The 24,801-nt window shown below is 43.4% G+C and overlaps 1 protein-coding gene across 1 annotated transcript in view; it reads left to right on the top strand.

Annotated features, from left to right (window-relative positions):
- The first annotated feature begins 11,932 nt into the window (after positions 1-11,932).
- Clcn3 (chloride voltage-gated channel 3) overlaps positions 11,933-24,801 on the top strand; it is an 85,030-nt gene continuing 72,161 nt past the window's right edge. Inside the window, 2 exon segments of the mRNA XM_052752335.1 lie at positions 11,933-12,314; positions 24,604-24,779. Coding sequence (XP_052608295.1) covers positions 24,620-24,779 — 160 coding nt within the window. The 5' untranslated portion in view covers positions 11,933-12,314; positions 24,604-24,619.

Genomic DNA, 24,801 nt, shown 5'->3' with positions numbered 1-24,801 from the left:
GTGGGAGTCGGAGTTCTTTGCTATGGCCTTGTTGACCCCACCTCAGGGGGGCTCAGCAACTGGACTGTGCCTGTCTTAGGTTGGCTTGCCAAACAAGCTCTTACCCGTCTTTGACTACCAGCCCTCGAAGAGCATCCATCCATAAGGGAGTCACCCAGGGTGGGGAGGGTCAGGCATTAAGTAGCCTTTTGAAGTTCAGAAAGCCAGGCATGCATAACCTCCTGTGGAGGGCTATGAGTTGGATGTCTAAGAGCCATTAATACCTATAGAGTAGCCTTAGTGGCCACCTGTTATTGTTGGATGTGCTGTAGAACACACTTAAAAAAGGAGCAAGATCAAAAGCACCACCCCTCCAATCAAAACAAAAGTGAAATCCAGAAGGGAATCTAACAGCCTCTTTATATAATGCCAACCCTTTTCAAAAAAAAAAAAGAGTCAAAGGCCATAACCTGTGCTCTTGTCTGATTTAATTGGAAAATTTCATGTGTTAGCTGTGATGGATAATATAGAAACTTAGCTGACCATGGGCCCTTAATATATTTAGCTAGCTCCTGGCCTGCTAAACTAATGTTCCTCATCTCAAAAGGCATCATACAAAATGAGGAAAACCAAGGCTCTACAAGTCTTCAGCCTTAAGAGGGGCAATAAGAGCAAGAAAGGGGAATATATGTATAACCCATCCTGGGTGATTTTCTCCTTGGTGGAAGCAGGCTGATCTAACAGTATACATATTGACACATCTCCTGCTGGGAACCATATTGGCATAGTGTCACTCTGAGGAAAAACACAAGCATACCCTCTCCCATGGGTTAGCAGGGGGGCTGGCAGCTGCCATTGGAGGGAGATAGGATCTCTCCATCTCACCAGGGGCAGGTGCATGTTCCTTGACAGAGACATTTAGTGCTTGTAGGCCGGGCTGAGCCCCTTGTAGGGCCTTGAGGGCCAGGTCTGAGACCTGTTGAAAATAGGCATTCAAACCAATCTGTGCCTGGTGCACAGGATGGACATATACCCCATGCCCTGTGAGCATATCATAGGTCACCTGGACATTAAGTAAGATGTTCGTCTGGGCCTGGGATTCTGCCTGATCATCATAGGCTGATTTCCAACTAAGAAAGACTGTAGGCTCCAACACAGCTTTAAGCAAATGATACCAATCAAAATAAGTTTGTAACTGCATGGACCACTGAGCAAGGATCTGCTGAAAGTAGGGGGAGTCTGGGCCTGACTCATTGGCTGCTTTCCTGATGAGGGAGAGATCAGCAGTGGGGGTGGGAATGCAGGGCTGGTCTTAGGTGTTTAGGCCCTTATTGACTGGGAAAGCTTCCATGGGCCTACGGACTGACAGTGGTGCAGGCTGTGAGTGTTGTAAGACATCTGGCACCACAGAAGAGTAGCCACCTCCGGAGGCAGGCTGGTATTGGGGTAGATTGCTGCAAGAATACTGTGGTGGAGCAGTAGCTGGCAGCGGTGGTGGTGGAGCAGAGGGGGTAGCAGCACGTGACTTAATGACAGTTGCCTTGACTGTGACAGATTTGGCGGGACCCAAACTGACAGCTACATTCTCCTTGACAGATTTTGGGGGGGGGGGCCTATTAACCTTGACAGATTTTACAGGACGCAAACTGACAGTTATGTTCTCCTTGACAGATTTCATGGGGCCCAAACTGACAGCTATGTTCTCCTTGATAGATATCTTGGGGCCCAAACTTGTAGCAGCTGAAGTTTTGCCTTGTCCCACCTGGTCTGCAGCTGCTCAGACCCAAGTAAACACACAGGAGGCTTATAGTAATTAAAACTGCTCAGCTATTAGCTCAGGCTTTCCTACTGACTAGCTCTTACATTTAAACTACCCATTTCTGTTAACCTATATGTTACGACATGTTCTGTGGCTTTACCTGTGTGCAATTACATGCTGCTCCCTGGACTTCAGCCTGGCATCTTCCGACTCAGCCTTCTTCTTCTCAGAATTCTCCTTGTCTGCTTATCCCGCCTATACTTCCTGCCTGGCTACTGGCCAATCAGCGTTTTATTTATCAACCAATCAGAACAACATATATTCACAGCATACAGAACATCCCACAGCACTTCCCCTTTTCTGTCTAATCAAAAAGTAAGGTTTTAACTTTAACATAGTAAAATTACATATAACAGTTATCAAGCAAGAATTACAGTTACAATATCTAGTCTATTTGTATTTGGCAAAATTAAAGAAAATATTCTATATTATATTTATGAGTCTGAAGTTTCATATCTAATTTATCTTTTATCATAACCAAGGAAAATAAGAACTATAACTATCTAATCTTCAACTACATCAAAGACCTCAGAAGGATACAATATTACCTAAGTAAACAGAAAGAACATTGTAAGCAACTTCCAAAAATCTAGAATGACAGAGACAGCTGCCTGCCTGGATAGTCATCCAAAGGTCCTCTGTAATGTTGGGGCATCCATCTTCAGCCCACAGGCCTAGAGTCTCTCAGTCACTTTTCTCTGTGTCCTGTAGAATGTCTGGTAGTCTCCTCTCCAAAGCAGGAACCTAAAAGGTCATTTTGCCTTGCAAAGTTCAGTGGTCACCTTCCTATAGGTCCTGCATGTCAAGTCGATGTAACATTTTGTCAAGCAGTCCAGGCAAGAACAGTTTCTTGCCCAAATGGCTATTTTTGCCAAGAATAAGATAAACTCCATATGGAGTGTCCTCAATGCCCATCCTCCTTTCTGAAGTTAATTGGTCCTGCCAGGAGCAGATGTGTCTCATTCTCCAGGAAAGCCTAAGTTTTTAAAACATTTTAAATGTCATATTCTGTATGTCTTTGAAGTGTTTGAAGATTACCTACCTAATTGAATTATATCTATGTATACCTAGAAAACTTAACATGACTATAAGTTTGACTAATTATTAATCTGTATTTCTTAATTATCCATTACAATTTCAAATGAGCTTCACAAACATAATACCTTAAATAGGAGTAGAAATATACATACAGTATAACAAAATTAACTTTAAATTTGTATCAATAAACTAAAATCCATAGCAATGTAAAACATTTCAAACAAATTGTTGCTCTTTAAAAGTAGGTTCAGGGCCGGGCGGTGGTGGCGCACGCCTTTAATCCCAGCACTCGGGAGGCAGAGGCAGGCGGATTTCTGTGAGTTCGAGGCCAGCCTGGTCTCCAAAGCGAGTACCAGGAAAGGCGCAAAGCTACACAGAGAAACCCTGTCTCGAAAAACCAAAAAAAAAAAAAAAAATAAAAAAATAAAAGTAGGTTCAGTAATCTACTCTTTTATCCTATCATATCCATATTCTACTTTTCTGTATCATATCCCCCTTTCTTCTTTTAGAAAGAGATTGACTATGACCAATATCAATTTGCAACCAACAACCTAAACAAAGACAAACATCTATAATCCATTTTTGGGGAATGTGGGCATAGTTTTCTAGGCTACTTCCTGCTGATAGAGGGTGCTGTATTCTTATGGGGATACAAAGAAAGTTAAGAATTATGGTCAAGTCCTGACTGGAGTAGTCTGTGAGGCTGCATTGTCTGAGCCAGTTGCCTTGAAACCATTCTGGATGTTGGATCATCTGGGCCATGGTGTCATCAGAGACCTTTCAGGGGGTCTTGGCTGGTCAAACCATATTAGTCTGGAAGCAATCCACAGGTTTTCATCTTCTGTGGAAAAAAAAGCAGGGCCTCTTTTCCAAAGTAGCATATACTTAGACATAGATTTTGAAATCAAGGTATCTTTAAAATATACATATTGATTTAACTCAGCAGCTTTTACAATCAAATGTCTCTCTGCAGTTAAAAATTCCAAAGACAATATAATCCAGACTCTCTGTATGATATCCATCTTTATGTGGCTTATTTTTTATATTACTTTCACTATCTCTTTAAAGACTTATTTTTTAAAACTATTTCTCATATAACTGTCTATATTTATTTTCTTCTCTCTTTCAAGCCTACCTACATTTTTATACACATTGTAAACCATTTAAAGTCTTAAAAGTCTTATTCTATTGCTTTAAACTGCAGCATTACTAGGACTGAAATGGCAGCTTTGGCTGCTGACTCTCCCCACCTCAGTGTTTCAGCATGGCGGAGGTAATTCACCACCAGTTCTGGGAGCCCTGGTGTCTGCTGACTCTGGGAGTGAGTCTATGCTTCTATCAAAGCAGCGTGTAGCCCAGAAACCTTTTTTTTTTTTTTTTTTTTTTTTTTTTTTTTTTTTTTTACTAGCAAAAGCTGAATCCACCACACAGTGTGTTGCATGGCTTGCAGATGCCACTATGTACAGTGGCAGGAACCTGCCATACTGTAGCTTAAACCTATATGCCACGGCATCTCTGTATCACAGTTTTCCTGAGAGACACAACTAGGAAGCTGCTCTAGGCTCCATTTTAGAACCCCTTTTTAAAAGCTTTCTCAGGTTTTGGGTGGAAATTCTTGCCCTATGTCTGTGCACCATTTATTGCTGAAGTTTTTTTGTGTCCCACCTGGTCCGCAGCTGCTCAGACCCAAGTAAACACACCGAGGTTTATATTAATTAAAACTGCTCGGCCATTAGCTCAGGCTTACTACTCTTACTACTCTGACTAGCTCTTACACTTAAACTACCCATTTCTGTTAATCTATATGTCACCACGTGTTCTGTGGCTTTACCTGTGTGCCATACCATGCTGCTCCCTGGATGGTGGGCTGGTGTCTCCTGACTCAGCCTTCCTCTTCCCAGGATTCTTCTTGTCTGCTTATCCCACCTATACTTCCTGCCTGGCTACTGGCCAATCAGCATTTTATCAACCAATCAGAGCAACACAAATTCACAGCATACAGAACATCCCACAGCACAAACTGACAGTTATGTTCTCCTTGACAGATTTCTCAGGGCCCAAATTGACAGTTATCTCGGGCCCCAAACTGACTGTCTTCTCATCATCAGATATCGTAGAGATATCTGACAGGAAACTGGCGGGGGTAGTGAAAAATTACCCATCTTTTCAACAGGGTGAAAATTTGTATTGGACCCTTATATCCTGTGCTTAGTGGGGGACCTTCATGGTTTTTTAGGCCATGACTGTATGCCCACACAGTGTCTCTGGACAAGGGAGAGCAATCAGAGCTGAGCCTTGGTTCTACCTCCTGGGAGGCCAGTCCTTATGTGGAGGTGCCAGGTGAACTGAAATGGGAAAAAAATGTGCCTTTCTAATGGGACGGGCAGACATACATGACAGACAACACAAAAGAAGGAAAGAAGTGGGGGTCCCAATGCTTACCTGCCAAAGGGACCAAAAGAACACAACACTGAGGGGCCTTCTCACCGAAACACACCGTCTTGTTAAGCCATGTTTTTGGTGAAAGGAAGGAAGGAAGGAAGGAAGGAAGGAAGGAAGGAAGGAAGGAGGGAAGGAAGAAAAGGAAGAAAGGCATACAGAGAGGCAAAATTTAAGTGAGGAAAAAACAATGTCACTCATATTTGGAAATTATGTCCAATGTTTTTGGTTACCTTTATGAGAAAAGGTGCCTAGATGTGGACTCAGAGTTTCTGTGTATTTCTCTTAATTTTGTATACATTTTGCATTTTTGCCGGGGGTTGCCTTTCATGGGCTGTGCTGCTACGGGCTAGTTTAGGGCTGGTGAGTTGGCTCAGCAAGGAAAAGTACCTTCTGCCACCCCCGATGACCCGAAGTACCTATATGGTAGAAGAAGAGAATGACTTCCACAAGTTTCCCCCTGATATCCACACATGTGCCACGTGATGTGCATGTGTGCACTCACACATGATACATAAAATATAATCAGTTTACATAGGCTGTTTATGAAATAAAGAAATTAGCCATTTGCCATACTGTAAACAAATGTTTCTGCTAGTCTCACTAAGACTTTTTTCTTTATGGTGTCTTTGACTATGTAGAAAAATTTTAAATTGCGTATTATCAGTCCTGTCCATCTGTTTCCTCTCTTGCGATGCAGATTCTCAATCTCCAGTTATCCAAATAACCTAAATTTTATTTGCTTTAATAGCCTTAATCCACCTGAAATTATTTTCTGTAATCACTGTAGGGAAAGGGGGCTGGCTAAAAAAACCCACCCTGACCCTGGAGCCCAGAACTAGGGAAAGATGACTCAGATAAGGCCAGTGAAAGAAACATAGTTTGGCTCAAATTAGAGCCATCTCTGACCCTGGCCAAGTGACTTGTGAATCCAACCAATTACAGACCAGGACTGTAGAATTTGGGGCCCAGGACCAGGGAAAGAAACACATCCTGGGTTTGGGACCTGAGCCAAAGAAATGAACCAAGGAAACATGCCCTGACTCTGAAACTAGTGCCAAAGAAACACTCTTCGTCCCTAGAACCAGAGTCAGTGAAAGAAATGTGCCCTGGCCTTAGAATTAGTGTTAAAAAACTAAATAAGGCCAGTGAAAGAAACACAGTCTGGCTCAAATCAGAACCATCTCTGCCCCTGGCCAACTGACTTGTGAAACCAACCAATCACAGAGCAGGACAGTAGAACCCTGGGCTCCAAGTCAACCCCTGGTTGACTCCACCCCCAAGACATCTTACGTAAACTGCCCTGCCTGGTCAGTTAAAAACAAACAAAAAAAAGAGCTGTTCTGGCCACCCTGGTAGAGGCAGCTACTCTTCTGGACTCCTCCTTCCCAAATAAATATTTCTCAAAAGAGTTTTGGGTGTGAAGATCTTCATTCACTGGTGTAGAGAAAACCCTTGCTGAGACATCCCTTAGTGGATAGAGCAAGGAGGAGCTGAACAGAAGACCCTCGCTGAGATGTCCCTCAGTGGACAGAACAAGGAGGAGCTGAAAGAACTGAAAAAGTAACACTTTTCTTTTGAGCCAGGGAACATTGCTACATTTTTGCAATTTCTTAGGCTGGAGAAGCAGAACTCTGTTAGGAAGTCCCCTTAAGTGGGGGCTGAGCAAAGCTCAGTTGTAGCTGCTTTCCAGGAGAGGAGCAGGATTGCTATATCCTATGGGGAGACCATCCCCCATCATACCAGGTATAGCTTGACTCCTGAACAGTCAGGATACCCTTCCACGCAGAGATCCTGGCAGCTCCATGCCTGACTTACCTGAACAGTCAGGATACCATTCCTTGCTGAAGTAGTTCCAGGCCTGACTTTCCTGAACAGTCAGGATACCCTTACCTGCTGAAGCAGTTCTAGGCATAACTCTCCTGAGCAGTCAGAAAATTTCCCTTCCAGGTTTGGGCTGCTTCTTTGCAGCTCCAGCCATCAGAGCTGTGCTAAACAGCTCCAGGGCAGAGTTATGCTAAACAGCAAGAGGTGTCCGGGATACCTCGCCCTCAGGGGTTGGGCTGCCTCTTTGCAGCTCCAGCCACCAAAGCTGTCCTAAGCTTTTATTTCTATATTTCTCCCTAGTATCTTTTTTGGTCTCTGTCTTGGTCCATCTTCCCTTAGTGTTATGGAATGAATATCTGACAGTGGACAACTTATAATGGAAAATTTATTTAGCTAGTCATAACACAGAAACTGCATCACAACATGGAAGAACAGAAATGTAAGTGGGTGCATGGAGACAAAACATGAGACTTGGCCTTGCTTTTCAATAACTTGCTATGGAAATAATCCAGCCTGGTGAGAGCATAAAACCCTTCAGAAGGGAAGAGCCTTCTTGAAACAAACACTTATGGAAAGCAATAATATGACCAGCAAGATAGGTGAGTGGGTAAAAGTAATCACTGTGACTTAATGGGTTTGAGGGCAAGAACCCGGGTGTGATGACATGCTTCTGTCATCTCAGCACTCATCCTGCAAAATGGGAGGCAGTGATAGTACAACAGGCTGGAAGCTTTCAGGACAGATGTCCTGAAGTACACAGTGCAGCAGAAATAATAGAAAAGATGCTTAATACTGTTACACAATTCAGTATCAATGTGTTCTTTTTCATTTTATTTATTTATTTATTTTTTGGTTTTTCGAGACAGGGTTTCTCTGTGTAGCTTTGCGCCTTTCCTGGGACTCACTTGGTAGCCCAGGCTGGCCTCGAACTCACAGAGATCCGCCTGGCTCTGCCTCCCGAGTGCTGGGATTAAAGGCGTGCGCCACCACCGCCCGGCTCATTTTATTTTTAAATATTTTATTTAGTTATTTAGTTAGTTGAGGTAGGCTCTCCCTGTCTTGTATTTGAACATTTCTTCCCCACATGCCTATTCACAAATATCTAACAGCCTCTTCCCAAATAATTGATTCCGAGGCTTAATATTACTTATAAATGCTCGGCCAATAGCTCAGGCTTGTTACTAGCTAACTCTTACACTTAAATTAACCCATACTTCTATTTATTGTTTGCCACATGGAGGTACCTTTATTAGCATGTCATGCTCATCTCCTGCTCCCTCTGCATCTGGCTGGTGACGCCTGACTCTTCTCCTTCCCATCATCCTTAGTTTGGTCACCCTGTCTATACTTCCTGCCTGGCTACTGGCCAATCAGCATTTTACTAAACCAATTTGAGTGACAAATCTTTACAAGGTACAAGAGAATTATTCCATAGCACTGTCTATCCCTGGTTGGCCTAGAATTCACTATATTCACTATACATAGACCAGGCTGCCCTGAAACCTGTAGCAATCCTCTTGTCTCTGCTTCCCAAGTTCTTAGGTCATAGGTGCATGCCATCACGTACCATAGAAACACTGAGCCTTTAGCAGCACAAAATGTGAAAATCATTTTATATCTGTCTTGAAAATGTTGTTGACATACAAGGCAGAATTATATGAAACTGGACAATTATTTGCTACCTCACAGGCCTCATAAGTAACCAAGCATGCAAAGCTGCTCAAGATAACTTGATTTATGTTAGGGATAAAAGACAAGGGACAGGAAAAGGCCATTTGTGACTACTTCCCTGATACTGCTTGTATCTGCCTGCCTGGCCTATCTCGAGGATGAAATTTCCTCTAGAACTCTAATATAATCCCAGCACTGGGGATTACAGACATGCACCACAATGCCTGGGCAAGGAGAGTCTATAGCAGGAGAAAAGGAAGAATCTAGAGGAAACAGATATGCTTCCCAGTGCTCTTTTTGGCCTCTTTTGCCAGATTTAAAAAACACAACCTGTCACTCTCAAAGCAGGAAAACGAACAATGGGAAAGCCTTGGCCCTTTCACAAGTCATGGGCACTATTCCTTTATCTTTCTTTTGGCCAAGGTACCAGCAAGTCTAGTGAACAGGTTGTACTACATGTGGTGGAAATCAATTTTTTTTTTTTTTTTTTTTTTTAACGAAACAACCCCTGTCTCTTTTTTTTTTTTTTTTAATTTATTTATTATGTATACAGCATACAGGCCAGAAGAGGGCACCAGATCTCGTTACAGATGGTTATGAGCCACCATGTGGGTGCTGGGAATTGAACTCAGGGCCTCTGGAAGAGCAGTCAGTGCTCTTAACCTCTGAGCCATCTCTCCAGCCCGGAAATCAATTTTTACTGTGAGTTCATCGTTTCCTTTTTCCTTTCCTAGAGGCCCAAACCAACTAGATGGCTGGTAAGGGAAGGGAAAAGCCAATCTGAATATTGATAGGGTTTGGTTATTACTGTTTAAGCTCAGTCCTAACAATAGCAAAACCCAGTTTCAAGAGAAACTGACCTCATGCGGACAACTTACTGCTCTGTGTCTCCAAATACTTCCTGTATACTAGCATGGATACTAAGACCTTATGCTGTAAAGGGCTTTAGTATTCCACAGTAGGCAGGCTATTCAGTCCCCCCAAAGACATCCATGTTTGTCTAAGCCCTAGAATCAGTTAATAAATTAGGTTAGAGGAGGACTCTACCTATCATTAAAGGCTTTGAAGATGGAGGAGTAAATGAGCCAAGAAACTCAAGTGATTTCTAATAACTATAAAAAGCACCAAGGTTGACTCTTCCCTAGGGTCTCTAGAAGAAAACAAGCCAGCCAACCTTGATTTTAAACAGTGAGACCTGGGTCAGACTTTATCCTCTAGAACTCTTATACAATACACCTACACAACAGGAGGGTACTAGCACACACTCCCAGTAAAGGTCTAGGAAGATTGGAAAGTCTATAAAAACTCCTTATTGGGAATTACCGCTGCTCTAAGAAGATCATTCACGCTGCAAGTATCCATGTCACAGCACTTACCCTCCATTGCACCAGGGATGGCCTTGCCTTCCCTTTCCACTCAAGTCTATTAAAGAAGAGATCTAATGGCAAAAATCTCAGAGGAATCACTAAGAAAGTGATTCTCAGGTGTAACCTATTGTTTGGTGACAATGCTACCACACAGCTCATTGTTTAAATATATTGTCCAATGCGGTACTTCTCACGGAGCCTCACACATTTAAGGATTGCATACAGAAAGGCTTAAGTCCAACCTGGAAACAGTTAAAATAATTTCTGTGAGGACTAGTGTGGTTGAATGTATGCCAGAAATCAAGTATTTTATTTTGTCAACCTGGAAGGTAGAATGCAGTGCTTCCGGTATGCCGATGAAGCCCTCCCCCCCACAAAGTTTCAAATAAACCTTCTCATAAATTAGTGTATAACGTATTACAGAAAAGCAAATGTACAAGTAGAATTTTCTTGTCTACTTAAAAGAGTAATCTTCCATGAAAGAAAACAGTACAAGAGGATTATACCATATTTATTGAAAACACATGATTGATTGGATGGCTATAAGTAGTCTAATAAAAATCTAGATGCTTCCCCCCAAAATAACTAGGCTACCTGTCTGCAGTGAGAGCCCAAGTCACACCTAATATTTAGAAGCAGTAAATATGAGGACACTGATTTTCGTAACATACCAAACACACGAGATATTCAACCATCACACGTCTCAATTCTGCCACCCAGTGGCGACACCCATACTGCTCCCACAGGTCCCGCTCAGTTACAAACTCTGCATCTTTTTGTTCACCAGGCTGTTGGGCAAGATCCGGCAAAGGCCAGGCGTTTATGCATCTCCCTGCTTGAGTCACAGTACAGCTCCTTGAGCAAAGGGAACAGGTTTCCTCTGTATTGTGACACACGACAGGAACCTAATATGTAAGACCAAGAGGTACCTTAAGATTCTTCCAAGAATTACTTTTTTTTTTTTTTTGGAAATGCGTGAGTCTAAATTTGGATTTATAAGGATTTTCCCCCTTTTGTATTTTTGTTCAGCGTATAACGTGCGACGGTGTGTAAGGCTAGGTGACACGGTGGCACACACCACCGCAGGTCCCGCAGCATTTGGCGCGGGGTCACACGGGGGTTTCAGCCTGCCAAAGCTTCTTTCGGTCCGGGCAGGGCCGAGTGGAAGGAAGCCAGGCTTCGCCACGATGCCGGGGACCGTTCGCTTCCGAAAGCGCCTTCTCCACCGGGGGCTGCCTGCGGTCCTTTCACGTGGACGCCGGCGGGGCCAAAGCGAAGACGTGAGTGACGTGAACAACCTGCACAACTAGACGTCCTCCGCGGCCGCCCCAAGCGGGTACCGAGGCTCGCCCAGGGGGGGAGGTCTTCAGGTGGCCACGCCCAGGAGGGGGGGAGTCTTCTGGTGGCCACGCCCAGGAGGGGGGGGTGTCTTCTCGCGGCCACGCCCAGCGGGTCTTCCCGCGGCCACGCCCATCTCAGCCTCCGTTCCATCCCGACCAATAGGCGCCGACGTGCCGACGTGCCTCCCAGGGCGGCCGTGGGAGGAAGTGCTGGGACGGCCGGACGCCGAACGGCCGTTCACGGCAGCGCGGTGACGTCACGCACGCGCGCGCGCGCGCGAGCGACGCACCTGTCGGGCTCCGACTCTCCTGCCGCTTCCCTTCCAGTTCAGCCGGGTCAGGGCCGGTCGGGTCCGGATCGCAGAGCCTCCCTTGCTCCGTGCGGGCGCGCTCGGGGCGGGCCGGCTGTCTGGAGGAGGAGGAGGAGGAGGAGGAGGAGGCTGGAGTGGGCGGAGGTCTGGCGGAGCCCCGCGGCTGCTCTCCTCCCCGACGTGGAGCGCCGCCGAGGCACTTGTAGTCCTGCTCTGGAGCGCTGTGAGCTAGGCTGGAGACTCAAGTCCCGGCAGAGGCAGGTTGGGCTCGAGGGCCCCGCTAGAGCCGGAGGATTGAACTGCAACCCCCCGAAACCAGCCTCCGCCAGTCCCACCTGGCTTGCATTTACGTCACCTCCCCTCCAAGCCGGGGAGCAGGGAAGTCCGCCGGGCTGGGCACCCGGCAGGCAGCCGTGTCCCGGTGAAGCTCCCGGGGCGGCTGGCGCGCGATCTCAAGCAGATGCGGGGTCCGCAGGCAGCGCAGCCAGCAGCCGCCCGACTTGCTATGCCTCTGCGCTGCGAGGTGAGTCGCCAGCAGGCAGGTGTCACGCCTCGGCCAGGTTCTGGCGTCCCCGTCTCTTTGCACAGTGTGGTACCTACCTACCTGGTGTCCAGCCCATTAAAATCGCCCCCATTTCCTCCAGGAACCATCGAAGGACCTATAAGAATTGGAACTAGGTGCCAGGACAGGATTAATCTTGAACTTACAGAGTTTGCCCAAATTTAGTTTTTCTATCTTTAGACTTACGTATATCAAATCATTTGTGTGTGTGTGTGTGTGTGTGTAAATATTTGCGTGTTGGTAGTAAACTTGTTGGAACAGAAGTTGCTTTGGAGAGCTTCTCTTGCGGTATGCTTTATTTAAAGTATGGCGTTTTAAAATTAGAGCACAAGGAAGTTCATTACATATTCATCAGGTGTATTCTAATTCTAGGCCCAGATTTCTATTTCCTTTGGAAACAATGACTGTTTATGACAATTGGACCAATGGTGACCATGCCTTTTAATAGCTCTCTCTGTGTGAGTGTGTGTATAGAATTCAAAAATTCAGTTCTGCAAACTTTTTTGAGCACTTGTATTCAGAGTTCCTGCAGGACCACTGTAGCTTATAATATAATTGACACTTTGTAGATGTACTTTTCGACCGTGAGGCATTTCGATGATTATTTTCTTTGGATCAGTTTTACATGCCTTTGTTACTAAAAAACAGGATTTCAGTTCAGGAGTATATAGAGGAAGTCCAATGCTTATGTGTATGTTGTTAACCAGTCTCGAAAGGTGCTGCCGCTTCGGCTGTCCTATCTTGTATGGCTTTAAAATCAGGTGTATGACTATGGGTATTTTCTCCAATTGAATAAGCTTATAAATGTTTATATGGTGTTGGCAGAATTTCTTACAGATAGCTTTCAGCCCCCACCCCTTCCTCTCCCTCAGCTACTTCAAAGACTTTGACTGGCAGCTCCAATTATTTAAGAAGTCAGTATGAATAACTTAGTCATTACTTGGAAATAATGCTGTCTTATGTACTTCATGAAGCCTTTAAGGAATCAACAATCTGGTTTTGAATATATATCGTTCAGAAGAACAGATTTGTTAAGGTTTTGGGTTTGCAGTAGAAAAATGGCAATTGTCCAGGTCATGTTGGTGATAGACTTTCTGTTTCCTGTTGTGACATGTTGGTAATAATTTTCAGACCTCTCAGGAAGCCAGATTTGATCTCTGTGGTGGGTCATATATCAAAGCTGTATCCTGTGGGGTTTGACCACAATCGCTGCTTTGTGTAATTTGTAACTTGCTTTGTAGTCAAAACTGTCAGAAGACACCACCTATATATATGATATAATGCACATAACTGAGTACTTTCTGTAGTTTAGGGTCTGTGTGTCACACACACACACACACACACACACACACACACACACACAGCACTCAAGTTTTCACCAATCACACAAAGTAGATGCATTCACTGTATCCATTTAATAGGTGTGGAAATTTGAGAAAGCATTTAGTTATCATTACTAAGGCCCCACAGCAGTGTGTCAGAACTGAGACCGAAGCTGGGCAGTGTCGTTCCAGAGCTCATGCTTTAATCCTCAGTGGCTGCACTGTCCTGCAAGCTCTACCAGGTGACACTCGACAGAGGAAGGCGGTGTGAGAGACATGGCACCGTAGGTCCATTCATTTATAATTTATAAAAGGGATGCACAGTCGCAGAAACTCTAATGTGTTGTTTTTAAAAAGAAAAGCATCCAGTTCTAGCACTTCAATAAACTTGTATGTCAGTCTTCATGTGCACATTCTTATTTGTTTATAAGCCTTGCAGCTACAGTTCCATTTGATTTCTAAAGATAAGTGTTCCTCAGTTAAGAATAAAGTGAAGGAAGACCCCCCACCGCCTCACACATTGCTGGAACTCAGAAATTTGCCCCAGCTGGGAGGGAACCAAATAAACCAGTTCTCCCCATTCTTAGGAGAGTGGTGGAAGTCGTGAAAACTGGTTTTAAAGCCTCAGCCTTCCATAGCAGCTTCTAAATTGGATTATTGGTTTTTTTTTTCCCTTATTATGAGCCTTGATTTGTGGATTTTTTTCCCCTGCTGCCTTTTAAAAATTCTGCAGTGCTTAATTTTCCCTTTTCTCGATGCTTGTTTACTTTAATTTTCAAATTGTACTTATGTGTATATATTTGAGGTACAAAGTGGTACTTTGATAAAAGTGTGCATTGTGGAAACATTAAGTCATACCCGCATAGATCAGCTTGTCTTTCTTGTATGTAGTAGAAACACTTGTGTTTGAGGTAGCAGTTTAAAGGCATGCAGCTCGTCATGTGTAGCTCTGCTCACTGTGCTGTACAGTAGGTCACTAATTGCCTAGGTAACTGAAACCTTGTACCCTTTGACCAGCCCCCCCCCCCCCCCCCACCTTCCAGCCTTCTAGCCCTTGAGAACTGCCATTTCTTTTTTCTTTCCTTCTTTCTTTCTTTCTTTTTTTTTTTTTTTGGTTTTTTTGAGACAGGGTTTCTCTGTGTAGCTTTGGAGCCTGTCCTGGAACTCGCTCTGTAGCCCAGGTTGGTCTCGAACTCACAGAGATCTGCCTGCCTCTGCCTCCTGAGTGCTGGGATTAAAGGCGTGCGCCATCACTGCCGGGCTCCTTCTTTCTTTTTTAATAAATAATTTATTTTTATTGTATGTGCATTGGTGTTTTGCCTGTGTGTATGTCTGTGTGAGGGTCCCCTGGAACTGGAGTTACAGACAGTTGTGAGCTGCCCTGTGGGTGCTGGGAATTGAACCTGGGTCCTCTGGAAGAGTAGTCAGTGCTCTTAACCGCTAAGCCATCTTTCCAGCCCTGAGAACCGCCATTTCTACTCTTCTTTTCCACATATAAGTGAGATCATGCAGTGTTTTTCTGTGCTTGTTTACTATATCTGTTGATAGACACTTAGTATTTAACTTAAAATAATTTATAACTTTAAGAAATATTCTTCAGGGAGCTAATTATTTGGGCTTTTTTTAAAACTAAAATATATAAGGTGCAATTTTGACATGCTAGGTCAACAGTAAGGATGATTAAAAAATACCAAGTAATGTTACTTTTGGGAGAAACTAGTTAGATTATTGTCTTATCTTGGAATGTGATAAATTCTATCTTCATAACCCAGTGGATCCAATCAGTAACCCCCTCCTCAATTTATTCTTGCTCTTTTGTGCCCCACCCATTAGAACAAATCCTACTGTGTTTTCAAAACTTTTTAGCTTTATAAAAATTTATTTCTATAATTTATGAATATGGGTGCTTTGTATGTACATCTGCATCGGATTCCATTATAGGTCAGACAGTTGTGAGCCGCCATGTGAGTGCTGGGAATTGAACTCAGGACCTCCAGAAGAACAGCTAGTATTCATAACTGCTGAGCCATCTGTCCAGCCCTGTGTGTGTGTTTTTTTTTTTACTGTGATGTCTTACACTGCTCTTAGAAGTAGGTGGACTCTAATAATGTGCTGAAACTTGACTTATACAGAATAACATTTTTGTTATAAAAAAGGAGTAGTTAGAATTTTGCTTATTTTTCTGATAGAAATCAGTAACCATAATGCAGCCTTTAGATGTTTGCTGTGCCTGTGTCTGCCGTAAGTTACTGTATTTGAAAGAAGATAAATACTCCATTTTTATCTTTATTTGTTTTAGAGAAGGTATATAGGACTAGCTGGCCCACAACTCACTGTATAGAGCAGGCTGGTCTCAGATTCACAGAGATCTGCCTGCTTCTGCCTCCTGAGTGCTGGCATTAAATACATGTGCCACCACACCTGACTAAGAAAAATAATTATATAAAATAATTTGAGAGGTTACTTTTACTTTGGGTACTTATTTTATTTTATTTTATTTATTTTTTTTGTTTTTCGAGACAGGGGTTCTCTGTGTAGCTTTGCGCCTTTCCTGGAACTCACTCGGTAGCCCAGGCTGGCCTCGAACTCACAGAGATCCGCCTGGCTCTGCCTCCTGAGTGCTGGGATTAAAGGCGTGCGCCACCACCGCCCGGCTGGGTACTTATTTTAAATTGAACCCTACCCAATGCTGATATTCTCAATAGATTACATTGAATTTTTGTTGTATAGTGAGCTTTCTGATTATTTTAGACCTGAATTTCCCACAAGACTGCATATTTGTATGTATATGTGTATTATATATAAAATATGTATAATTACACAAAATTATATATAATGTAAAGGAAAAATTGTAATATATATTACACATACATACATACATAAACACACACATATGTATGCATTACAATTTTACATCTTTTTTTTTTTTTTTTTTTCGAGACAGGGTTTCTCTGTGTAGCTTTGCGCCTTTCCTGGGACTCACTTGGTAGCCCAGGCTGGCCTCGAACTCACAGAGATCCGCCTGGCTCTGCCTCCCGAGTGCTGGGATTAAAGGCGTGCGCCACCACCGCCCGGCCAATTTTACATCTTTTACATTTACTTAAGAAGAAGGGCTCCAGATAGAGGAGAGAAAATGAAATGGGGGCTCAGAACGACTAAACTTCATTATATAAATATATGAAACTGTCAAACTAATAAAATTAGAAAATGATTACTTACTAGAATAGTTCTGAGTTAATTCAAATTATTAAATTTCTTCTGATGTATATACATTTTAATTGTACTTTAGTGTATAAATGTCACCTTCAATGACTCTTCAGTTTGATGCATTTCAAACTGTTTACTAAAAATGTGTTTTACATCTAATTTCCACTTTCTATTGACTTGGAAGTAAAGGTTAATTATTTTGCTTATTAATAACTAATATTGATTAGTAATTAGTTTCGCTTCATTTCAGTTTGTTATGTCTTCCCCACTTTGCTTTATAATGTCTTGATAGAAAAAGGAGAAAAGATTTTCCCCTCAGTGTGAAATCAGATGGAAAAAATGCGGTGTGTCCTCCTGGAGGAGATCCCAGTGGATCTGCTGCCTGCTGTCCAGGTTTCTGTCCAGATGACCTGGGTTGGTGACCTGTGAACATGTCCGCCTTCTCCTCTCTCTCTTCTTCAGCATTCTCCTTTCACTGACCTTCCTACTTCTAGGAGTGAAATCTTTTCAGTGTGAAGAAAGAAACACAAACTTTAGAGCTCTGGCTTCATTTCCTCCCAGTTCTCAATATTTCCAGATTTATTGATCTTTCTTCTGTGTGACACCTTAAAAGGCATTCTTTCCTGTTGTTGATTTTTTTTTTTTTACTCTTTTTTGGGGGGAACCCACCACCCAGCTCCCAAATAATTCACACAGAGGCTTATTCTTACTTATCAATGCCTGGCCTTAGCTTGGCTTATTTCTTGCCAGCGTTCCTTAACTTATTTCATCTACCTTTTGCTGCTGGGCTTTTCCCATTCTTTTATTTCTGTAAATCTTACTCTTACTCCATGGCTTGCTGTGTAGCTGGATGGCTGGCCCCTAGAGTCCTCCTCCTTCTCTGGCTCCTAGCTCCCTTCTCCCAGATTTCTCCTCCTCTTTTATCCTCTCTGCCTGCCAGTCCCGCCTATCCTTTCTCCTGCCTTGCTATTGGCCGTTCAGTTCTTTATTAGTCCATCGGGTGTTTTACACAGGCACAGTAACACAGCTTCACAGAGTTAAACAAATGTAATGTGGGGGACCACCCCCACCATTATTTATCCCGGGAACTCTTGAGGAATGAGGGATAAGAGACTTAGTTAGAAATAGAAGGGAGAGAAACAGAGAGAAAACACAGAATAGCCTCGGGTGGGCCTGGATCCTTATCCACCGGCCCAGAACTTTATTCCAAAGGGCTATTTATAACAATGCCAAGGGGTGGAGCAAAAGACCTAACCCTTGTTAGTTACTGTCAAGTGTAGACACTTACAAACACCTGGTACCCAGGCCTGTGGTCCAGTCACCTCTTATGCAGTCCTGCTGGGTACAGACACTAGGAAACTATTGGGGGATTTATTAAGGCAACTCCACATAGTTAAAAAGGAGGTTTATTTTGGGATAACTTCCAGCCAGTAAAGGGGTTGGTTACAGGATCTGGGAGAAGTGAAGTGCGGTGTTCTCTGGAGAACTCTGCTTGGTCTACCATCCAGCATCCAGGATCACCAGGAACCAAGAGCGCCGGCACATCTGGATCTTGGGTCTTAAGGGCTCCCATCTTGGCCCCCCCCACCTATGAGGGGCAGGTCATAGGTAGGCATGGCAGTTACCAGAAGCCTCATTAGGGGTGGTACTTCCAGGTCAAAGCTGAAACAGCTACCCACTACAGGAAACCTAGTGGGCTACAACAGTAACAAACAAAAGTAACACACCTTAAAATAATATTCTTCTACACTTTCCAGTTTTTACTATGGTTTAAAATTCTTTATTGTGGCTATTATGTTCTGTGCTGGGATTGAGCTCAGGGCCTGGACTGTGCTAGACTCTACTCTGAATTTCACCCACAAGTGGATTTATAATTTGGTATTGAAGTAGTAGCAGAACTTTTTCCAAGTGCTATCCCCGTGTTCAGGTTTTCCTTGGTGCTGCCCTGCTTACCTAGCTGTTACTCACTCTTCTCAGAAGCCAACGTGGTATGGTGGCATTGCTCCACCCTTTGTGCCGCCATTGAGTCAGGCACGCTCGTTCCCTCGTGGTCGGGTGGTTTCTTGTTGCAGCTCTTCTGTAGCCTGTCATGAGCTCTGTCAGTGTCTTCTGCACTGAGTCAGCATCTCTACATGTACTCTTTAAAAAGATTTTATTTATTTTTATGTATGTGCACATTTGTCTGTGTGAGGGTGTCAGATCCCCTGGAACTGGAGTACACACAGTTAGGAGCTGCCATGTGGGTGCTGGGAATTGAACCTGGGTCCTCTGGAAGAGCATCTCTCCTGCCCCCTCTACGTGTATTCTAAGGTTCTGGTACCATAGACTGTTACAAGTGTTGCATGGTGTGGAAGACTCATTCCTTGACAGAATAAATTTGAGAAACATTTCATAGATTTTGTTTATCAAGTAAATGTTCATATAGGTTTTCCCAAGAACTTTTAAAAAACACTGTTAGCTAATACAGGATATATTGTATGGTAGATTTCCCATACATACTGACCATCAAGCCTTTCCCACAACTAGAAGTTCATATACCTACCTATAAATGCTTTTTCTTGTCTCAGCTTGGTGGTTCAGTTCATGCCACTTTTTTCCTCAGGTAACCAAACACCCCTCACCCCCATCCTACTTACCTTTTTTGACAAGAGAGAGAGAGAGGGGGAGGGAGAGCGAGCGGGGGGGGGGGGGGGGGGGGGGGGGGGGGGGAGGTGTGGTGGGGGGAGGAGAGTGTCTTATTTAGGGTTTCTATTGCTGAGAAGAGACACTATGACCATGGAAACTCTTACAAAGGAAAACGCTTAATTGGGGTGGCTTACAGTTCAGAAGTTCTGTCCATTATCATCATGGTGGGACCTGGTGGCACGCCGGCAGACATCATGCTGGAAAGGCAGCTGAGAGTTCTACATCTTGTGCAGGCAGCAGGAAGTGGTCTAAGATGATAGGCAGTATGTTGAGCATAGAAGACCTCACAGCCTGCCCCATAGTGACACACTTCCTCCAGCAAGGCCACACCTCCTAATAGTGCTATTCCCTATGAGCTTCTGGGGGCCAATTCCAATCAAACTACCACAGGAAGCTTCATGTCATCTACCATGGTGAGATGTAGTCTTTTTCTCTGAGTTCTGTTAAGTTGTGCTGTTGGTTGGGTTCTGCTTTTTACTATAGGAATACAGGTCAGCTATATAAGAAAATTCTGTATCTCCTTGTGAAGATAATATTTACTATATGCTGAAGTTTACTAAACTCTCTGAGGCCTGTAAAAATATTGTATACAATAAAATTGCATTTATAGTTATATTAACTTCTGATACTTTTTAGCTGTTCTATAAATGTGATTAAATGGCTATTTTGAAATCAATAAAATAATTCACATTTTAATGTGAGACCTAGTATAAACATAAAAGTTTTTTGTTTTTGAAATTTTTGTATACATATATATATATATAAAATATATAGTAATATATAATCATACCTATTCTCATTTAGCCCTTCTGACACCCTCCACATCCCTTCCAATGTTCCTCCCAACCTCATGTCTGTCTGTCTTCTTTTTTTGTACTCCCATTTGGTTGGTTGATGGGTCTGTCTGTCTGTCTTATCTTCTTATCTATCTCTGTCTCTCACAGAGTCCACTTAGTGTTGCCCATATGTGTGTGGTGTGGGGCCATCCCCTGGAGTATGGCACAAATCTACCGGTAGCTACATCCTCACAAAATGGTTCTTTCTCCCAGCAACTATTCAAACCTACTGCCCACAGCTCCTTAGTGAGGGAGGAGGCCTGGAGATCATCTATCTCACCTATACTGGGTAGATTTTGGCTTTTGTGATCTCGTACAGGTCATATGCAAGTAATCACAGCTCCTGTGAGTTCATGAGTGTGATAGCATGTCTTATAGAGAAGAAAGCATTTCATGGCAGTCCTCTCCACCCTCCAGCTCTTAAATTATTTCTGCCTCATCTTTGATGTTTCCTTGGTGGTGGTGGTGTGTGTGTGGGTGTGGGGGTGGGGGTGTGGGTGTGGGTGTGGGTGTGGGTATGTGTGGGTTTAATGTAGCTGTCCAGTTGAGGGCTAAGTACTCAGTCTCCCACCTCAGCACTTCAGTTTTGCCTGTCTCCATTGATTGCTGCCCCCTGCAAAAAGAAGCACGTGTGGCTATAAACGTAAATGTTTTGAAGGCCATTTGACAGCACAACTGTCAACCTAAGAATAGCAGGTTCTGCCCTTGGGCCTTTGACTTCCCCAGGAGGACTCAATACCAGATAGGAGATTTCCTCTGTCAGAGGAGGTCTCAGATCTAATCAGAAAGTGCTTGGTTAGCACTCAAAAGTCATACCATTGCCAGTGCACACCTTTAATCCCAGGACTCCAGGAGGCAGAGGCAGGTGGATCTCTGATGTTCGAGGCCAGCCTAGTCTACAGATTGAGTTCCAGGACAGCCAGGGCTACACAGAGAAACCCTGTCTCAAAAAGAAAAAAAAAATCATACCACTGTTGCACTAGTGGGCACGTTTGCCTGGCAGGTTGGTTTTGCAGCGGGAAGGGTCCAGTGCTGGGTGAGACCATGGATGTCTTCTCTGCCTCAGTAACTTGCTCAGCACCTTCCAGCCCCGTGAAAGCTAATTACCAGGGGGGCGGTTTCCTGGTCAGATTGGGATTCAGAGAATATGCTGTCTTCAGCAATAGGATCTTGTAGTCATGTTGGGTAACCAAGGGCAGTTGGCAGTAGCCTGTGTGCTGGAGACCTGGGGCCTCTCTGACCAGGAAGTGGTGGAAAGGTAGTCCATGCCTTGCCAGTAAAGCTTTAGAAAAGATGTGGATGGAATGTGTCTTCCCTCCAGGTGGCTAGGCTTTCCACCATCGTTCCTCCAGAGACTTTTGGTCCTTTTTGGTTGCTGACACACAGAGTTTTCATGTGCTGCTTTCTCCAGGCTGTGACCTACTTCCTCTCTGTTTAACTTAGCAGTCAGACCCGTAGCTGACTGACACACCTTTGGAGCTTTACCTTTACCATTACCTTCAGCTCTGCCCAGATACCTTTCTAGGAGAAACAAAAGTTGACTGAGAACCATAAAGCTCCCTTAAGTTACTTGCTTGCGGGGTCTTTGGGAAATAGGTCTAGCAAGTATTTATATGTTTTAACAATGACAGTAATATCCATAGAAGAAAACTGATAAATTGAACTTCATCAAAATTAAATATTTTTGTTATGTGGTAGACCATCCTGGGCTACAGAATGAGACTATCTTACAAAAAAACCCAAGCAATACTCAAATTGAGTACCTAATATATATGCTACATACTTTGCTAATGATTGGCTGTGTAATGAAAAACAAAACTAGGCCTCAAGATACATTTTAGATTAGAAGATCAGTAAATGAATAAAGTCTCATAAAGCTGTGGTCAGTGCTATACAATGGGAGCTGTAAGAACTAATAGGAAAATTTGATATAGGCAAAACTTGACTCAGGTACTAGGGTAGACTTTTATGTTTGATATAGGCAAAACTTGACTCAGGTACTAGGGTAGACTTTTATGTTTGTTTAAACTACCTGCATGGCTTTCGTTAAGTTATTTAAACGTTTTGTGTCTCAGATTTTTCATCTGTTAAGTGGAGAGAATCTTAGCTCCCAAACCTTATTATTGGCTCATATTTCACACATGTCCTTTTGGAAAGTGTCACGAGAGTGCTAGAGAGTTGTGTTTGCCAACTGGAGGAGTACTTCTGTTTGCTAGTTGTTGATGTTTTGAGACAGTATATGTTCCTGAGGTTGGCTTTGAATTCTGGATAATCCTGCTTCAGGTTCCTGAGTAGCTGAGGCTACAAGAATGTGCCAGATGCCTAGCTAATTAATGGATATTTGATGTGAGATCTGAAGGATGAGTAGCAAAGTTAGATGAAAAGGAGAGGGTGTGTTCCAGATCAAAGGCCTACTGAAGGCCAAGAGGCAGGGAAGGCCCGGCTGGGACTGCGAGAGCAAGCTCAGTGGTTAGAGTCTCAAAGAAGTTCTCACTGCAAGTGAATCTGGGACCTGGGCTGGGACTGCCAGCCTGGGGCTTTTCTGCTTTGTTAAGAAGTGTGACAGTAATTAAAGTATTTTAATACTCGGAGTAGGGAGAGATTACTAGGCAGCCTTTTTTTTTTTTTTTTATGGCTGGCTGCAGTACAAAGATCAAGTTAGAGGCAGACAAGGTGCTTGTGCGGAGGTCATTAGAAATTTATTACAGCACACTAGACTTGATCTCTGGGAGTCTGGTCTTTGTAACTGTAGCAAATATGCTTGCAAGCTACCACCCTCTACTATACAAACTTGTTAAGTAATACATTAACACTCTTAGTATGTTACAATAGGGCGTTTTTGGTAGAGGAAATAATAAAACATTATAAAGTTGCAGAACAGCAAATATTTCTTTGTCATTTATTTCAAAATTTGCTTATTTCAGGGCCAGCTTACTGTTGTTCAAAGGGTGTGTATGTGTTGAAAACTGAACACATTTCTCTTTGAGCTCAGCTGAGCAGGAAGCTTGGTATTTATTGCTTGTATTCTGTTCGAGTCATTGCTAGGTGCTGAGAATAGAGATGAGCACCTTTTTTGAAGGAATCTTTAAGGGAATTATATCGTCAATTAGTTTTAAAAAGATAGCTATTGTTTAGTAATGTTTGACTTTCTAAAACAGAAGTGTAGTTTCTCAGTACCTTTGTTAAGACACTGTTATGCTCATTTTTCATGCACAGGAAGAAAAGTACCAAGGAGGCGTGATTGTCTAAGAAGGGAGCTTTGAATCCTTCATGTTCTGTGTGTCCCTGCTGCGACTTTCTGATCAGCCTGGCTTTACAAGCCTTACCAGTTTGGCTGCTTCTATGGTTGTTGAGTCCCACGCATGTCAACATACTTAAAAATCCGCATCTTGATTGTGAGCACGGGAGTAGATGTATTACAGAAATGAGCCGGCGGTGGTAGCGCACACCCTTAATCCCAGCACTTGGGAGGCAGAGGCAGGGGGATCTCTGTGAGTTCGAGGCCAGCTTGGTCTACAGAGTGAGATCCAGGACAGCCAGAAGCTGTTACACAGAGAGATTCTGTCTCAGGAAAAAAAAAAGTATGAGTCATATTTTTGGTATATAAAGAATGAAAACACTAATTTAGTTTTACCTGCTTTGAAAAAATGAAAAATTTTAATTATTTTCAGTTTTTCTTTGGTTAATGTTTGACTCTGAGCTCCAAATATGTGAATATTTCAAGTTAATTTAAAAAAATTTGTTAGAATGTTAATTTTAAAAGTTAGGTAGCGCTTGTCTGAGGTAAAATCCAGTGGACTTGGAATTTCAGCCATTGGGTGCCTTCCCTGTGGGCCTGTTCCCTGCATAGCCCGTCCAGTCCGTGCATCCCCGAGTGATTGCATACCGTGGTTCTTCCCCAACCTGTGCAGGAAGCTGCACACTGTAAGCCAGCTCTGCGCTTGATACATTGAAACTTAGAGGATCCGAAGATTGTTTAACAGTACTGCTTGAAGGAGTTTTCCTTTCTTTTTGACAGCAGCATAGTGAGAAGAACTGAACCATCCCTCACCACTTAGCGTAAGAGAGGGAGCCATTGTTAGGTCGGATGAACTCAGTATTTTTTCCTACAAAGATCACAGCGTTCATCTTGCGACGTTAGAGTCCATGCTTTTTGTTCAGTGTTGGGAAAATGTTGAAGCCATTTCCCCTTTTTTCCAGATAACCCGACAGCTCCATGGAGTCTGAGCAGCTGTTCCATAGAGGCTACTATAGAAACAGCTACAACAGCATAACAAGCGCGAGTAGCGATGAGGAGCTCCTAGACGGGGCAGGTGCTATTATGGACTTTCAGACTTCGGAGGATGACAATTTGTTAGACGGTGACACAGCAGTCGGTAAGTGCAGCGTGACAGCGGA

This window comes from Peromyscus californicus, unplaced genomic scaffold (assembly GCF_007827085.1).
Source record: "Peromyscus californicus insignis strain IS unplaced genomic scaffold, ASM782708v3 Scaffold_23__1_contigs__length_62951481, whole genome shotgun sequence".
Lineage (NCBI taxonomy): Eukaryota > Metazoa > Chordata > Mammalia > Rodentia > Cricetidae > Peromyscus > Peromyscus californicus.
This window is presented reverse-complemented; position numbering and strand designations above follow the sequence as displayed.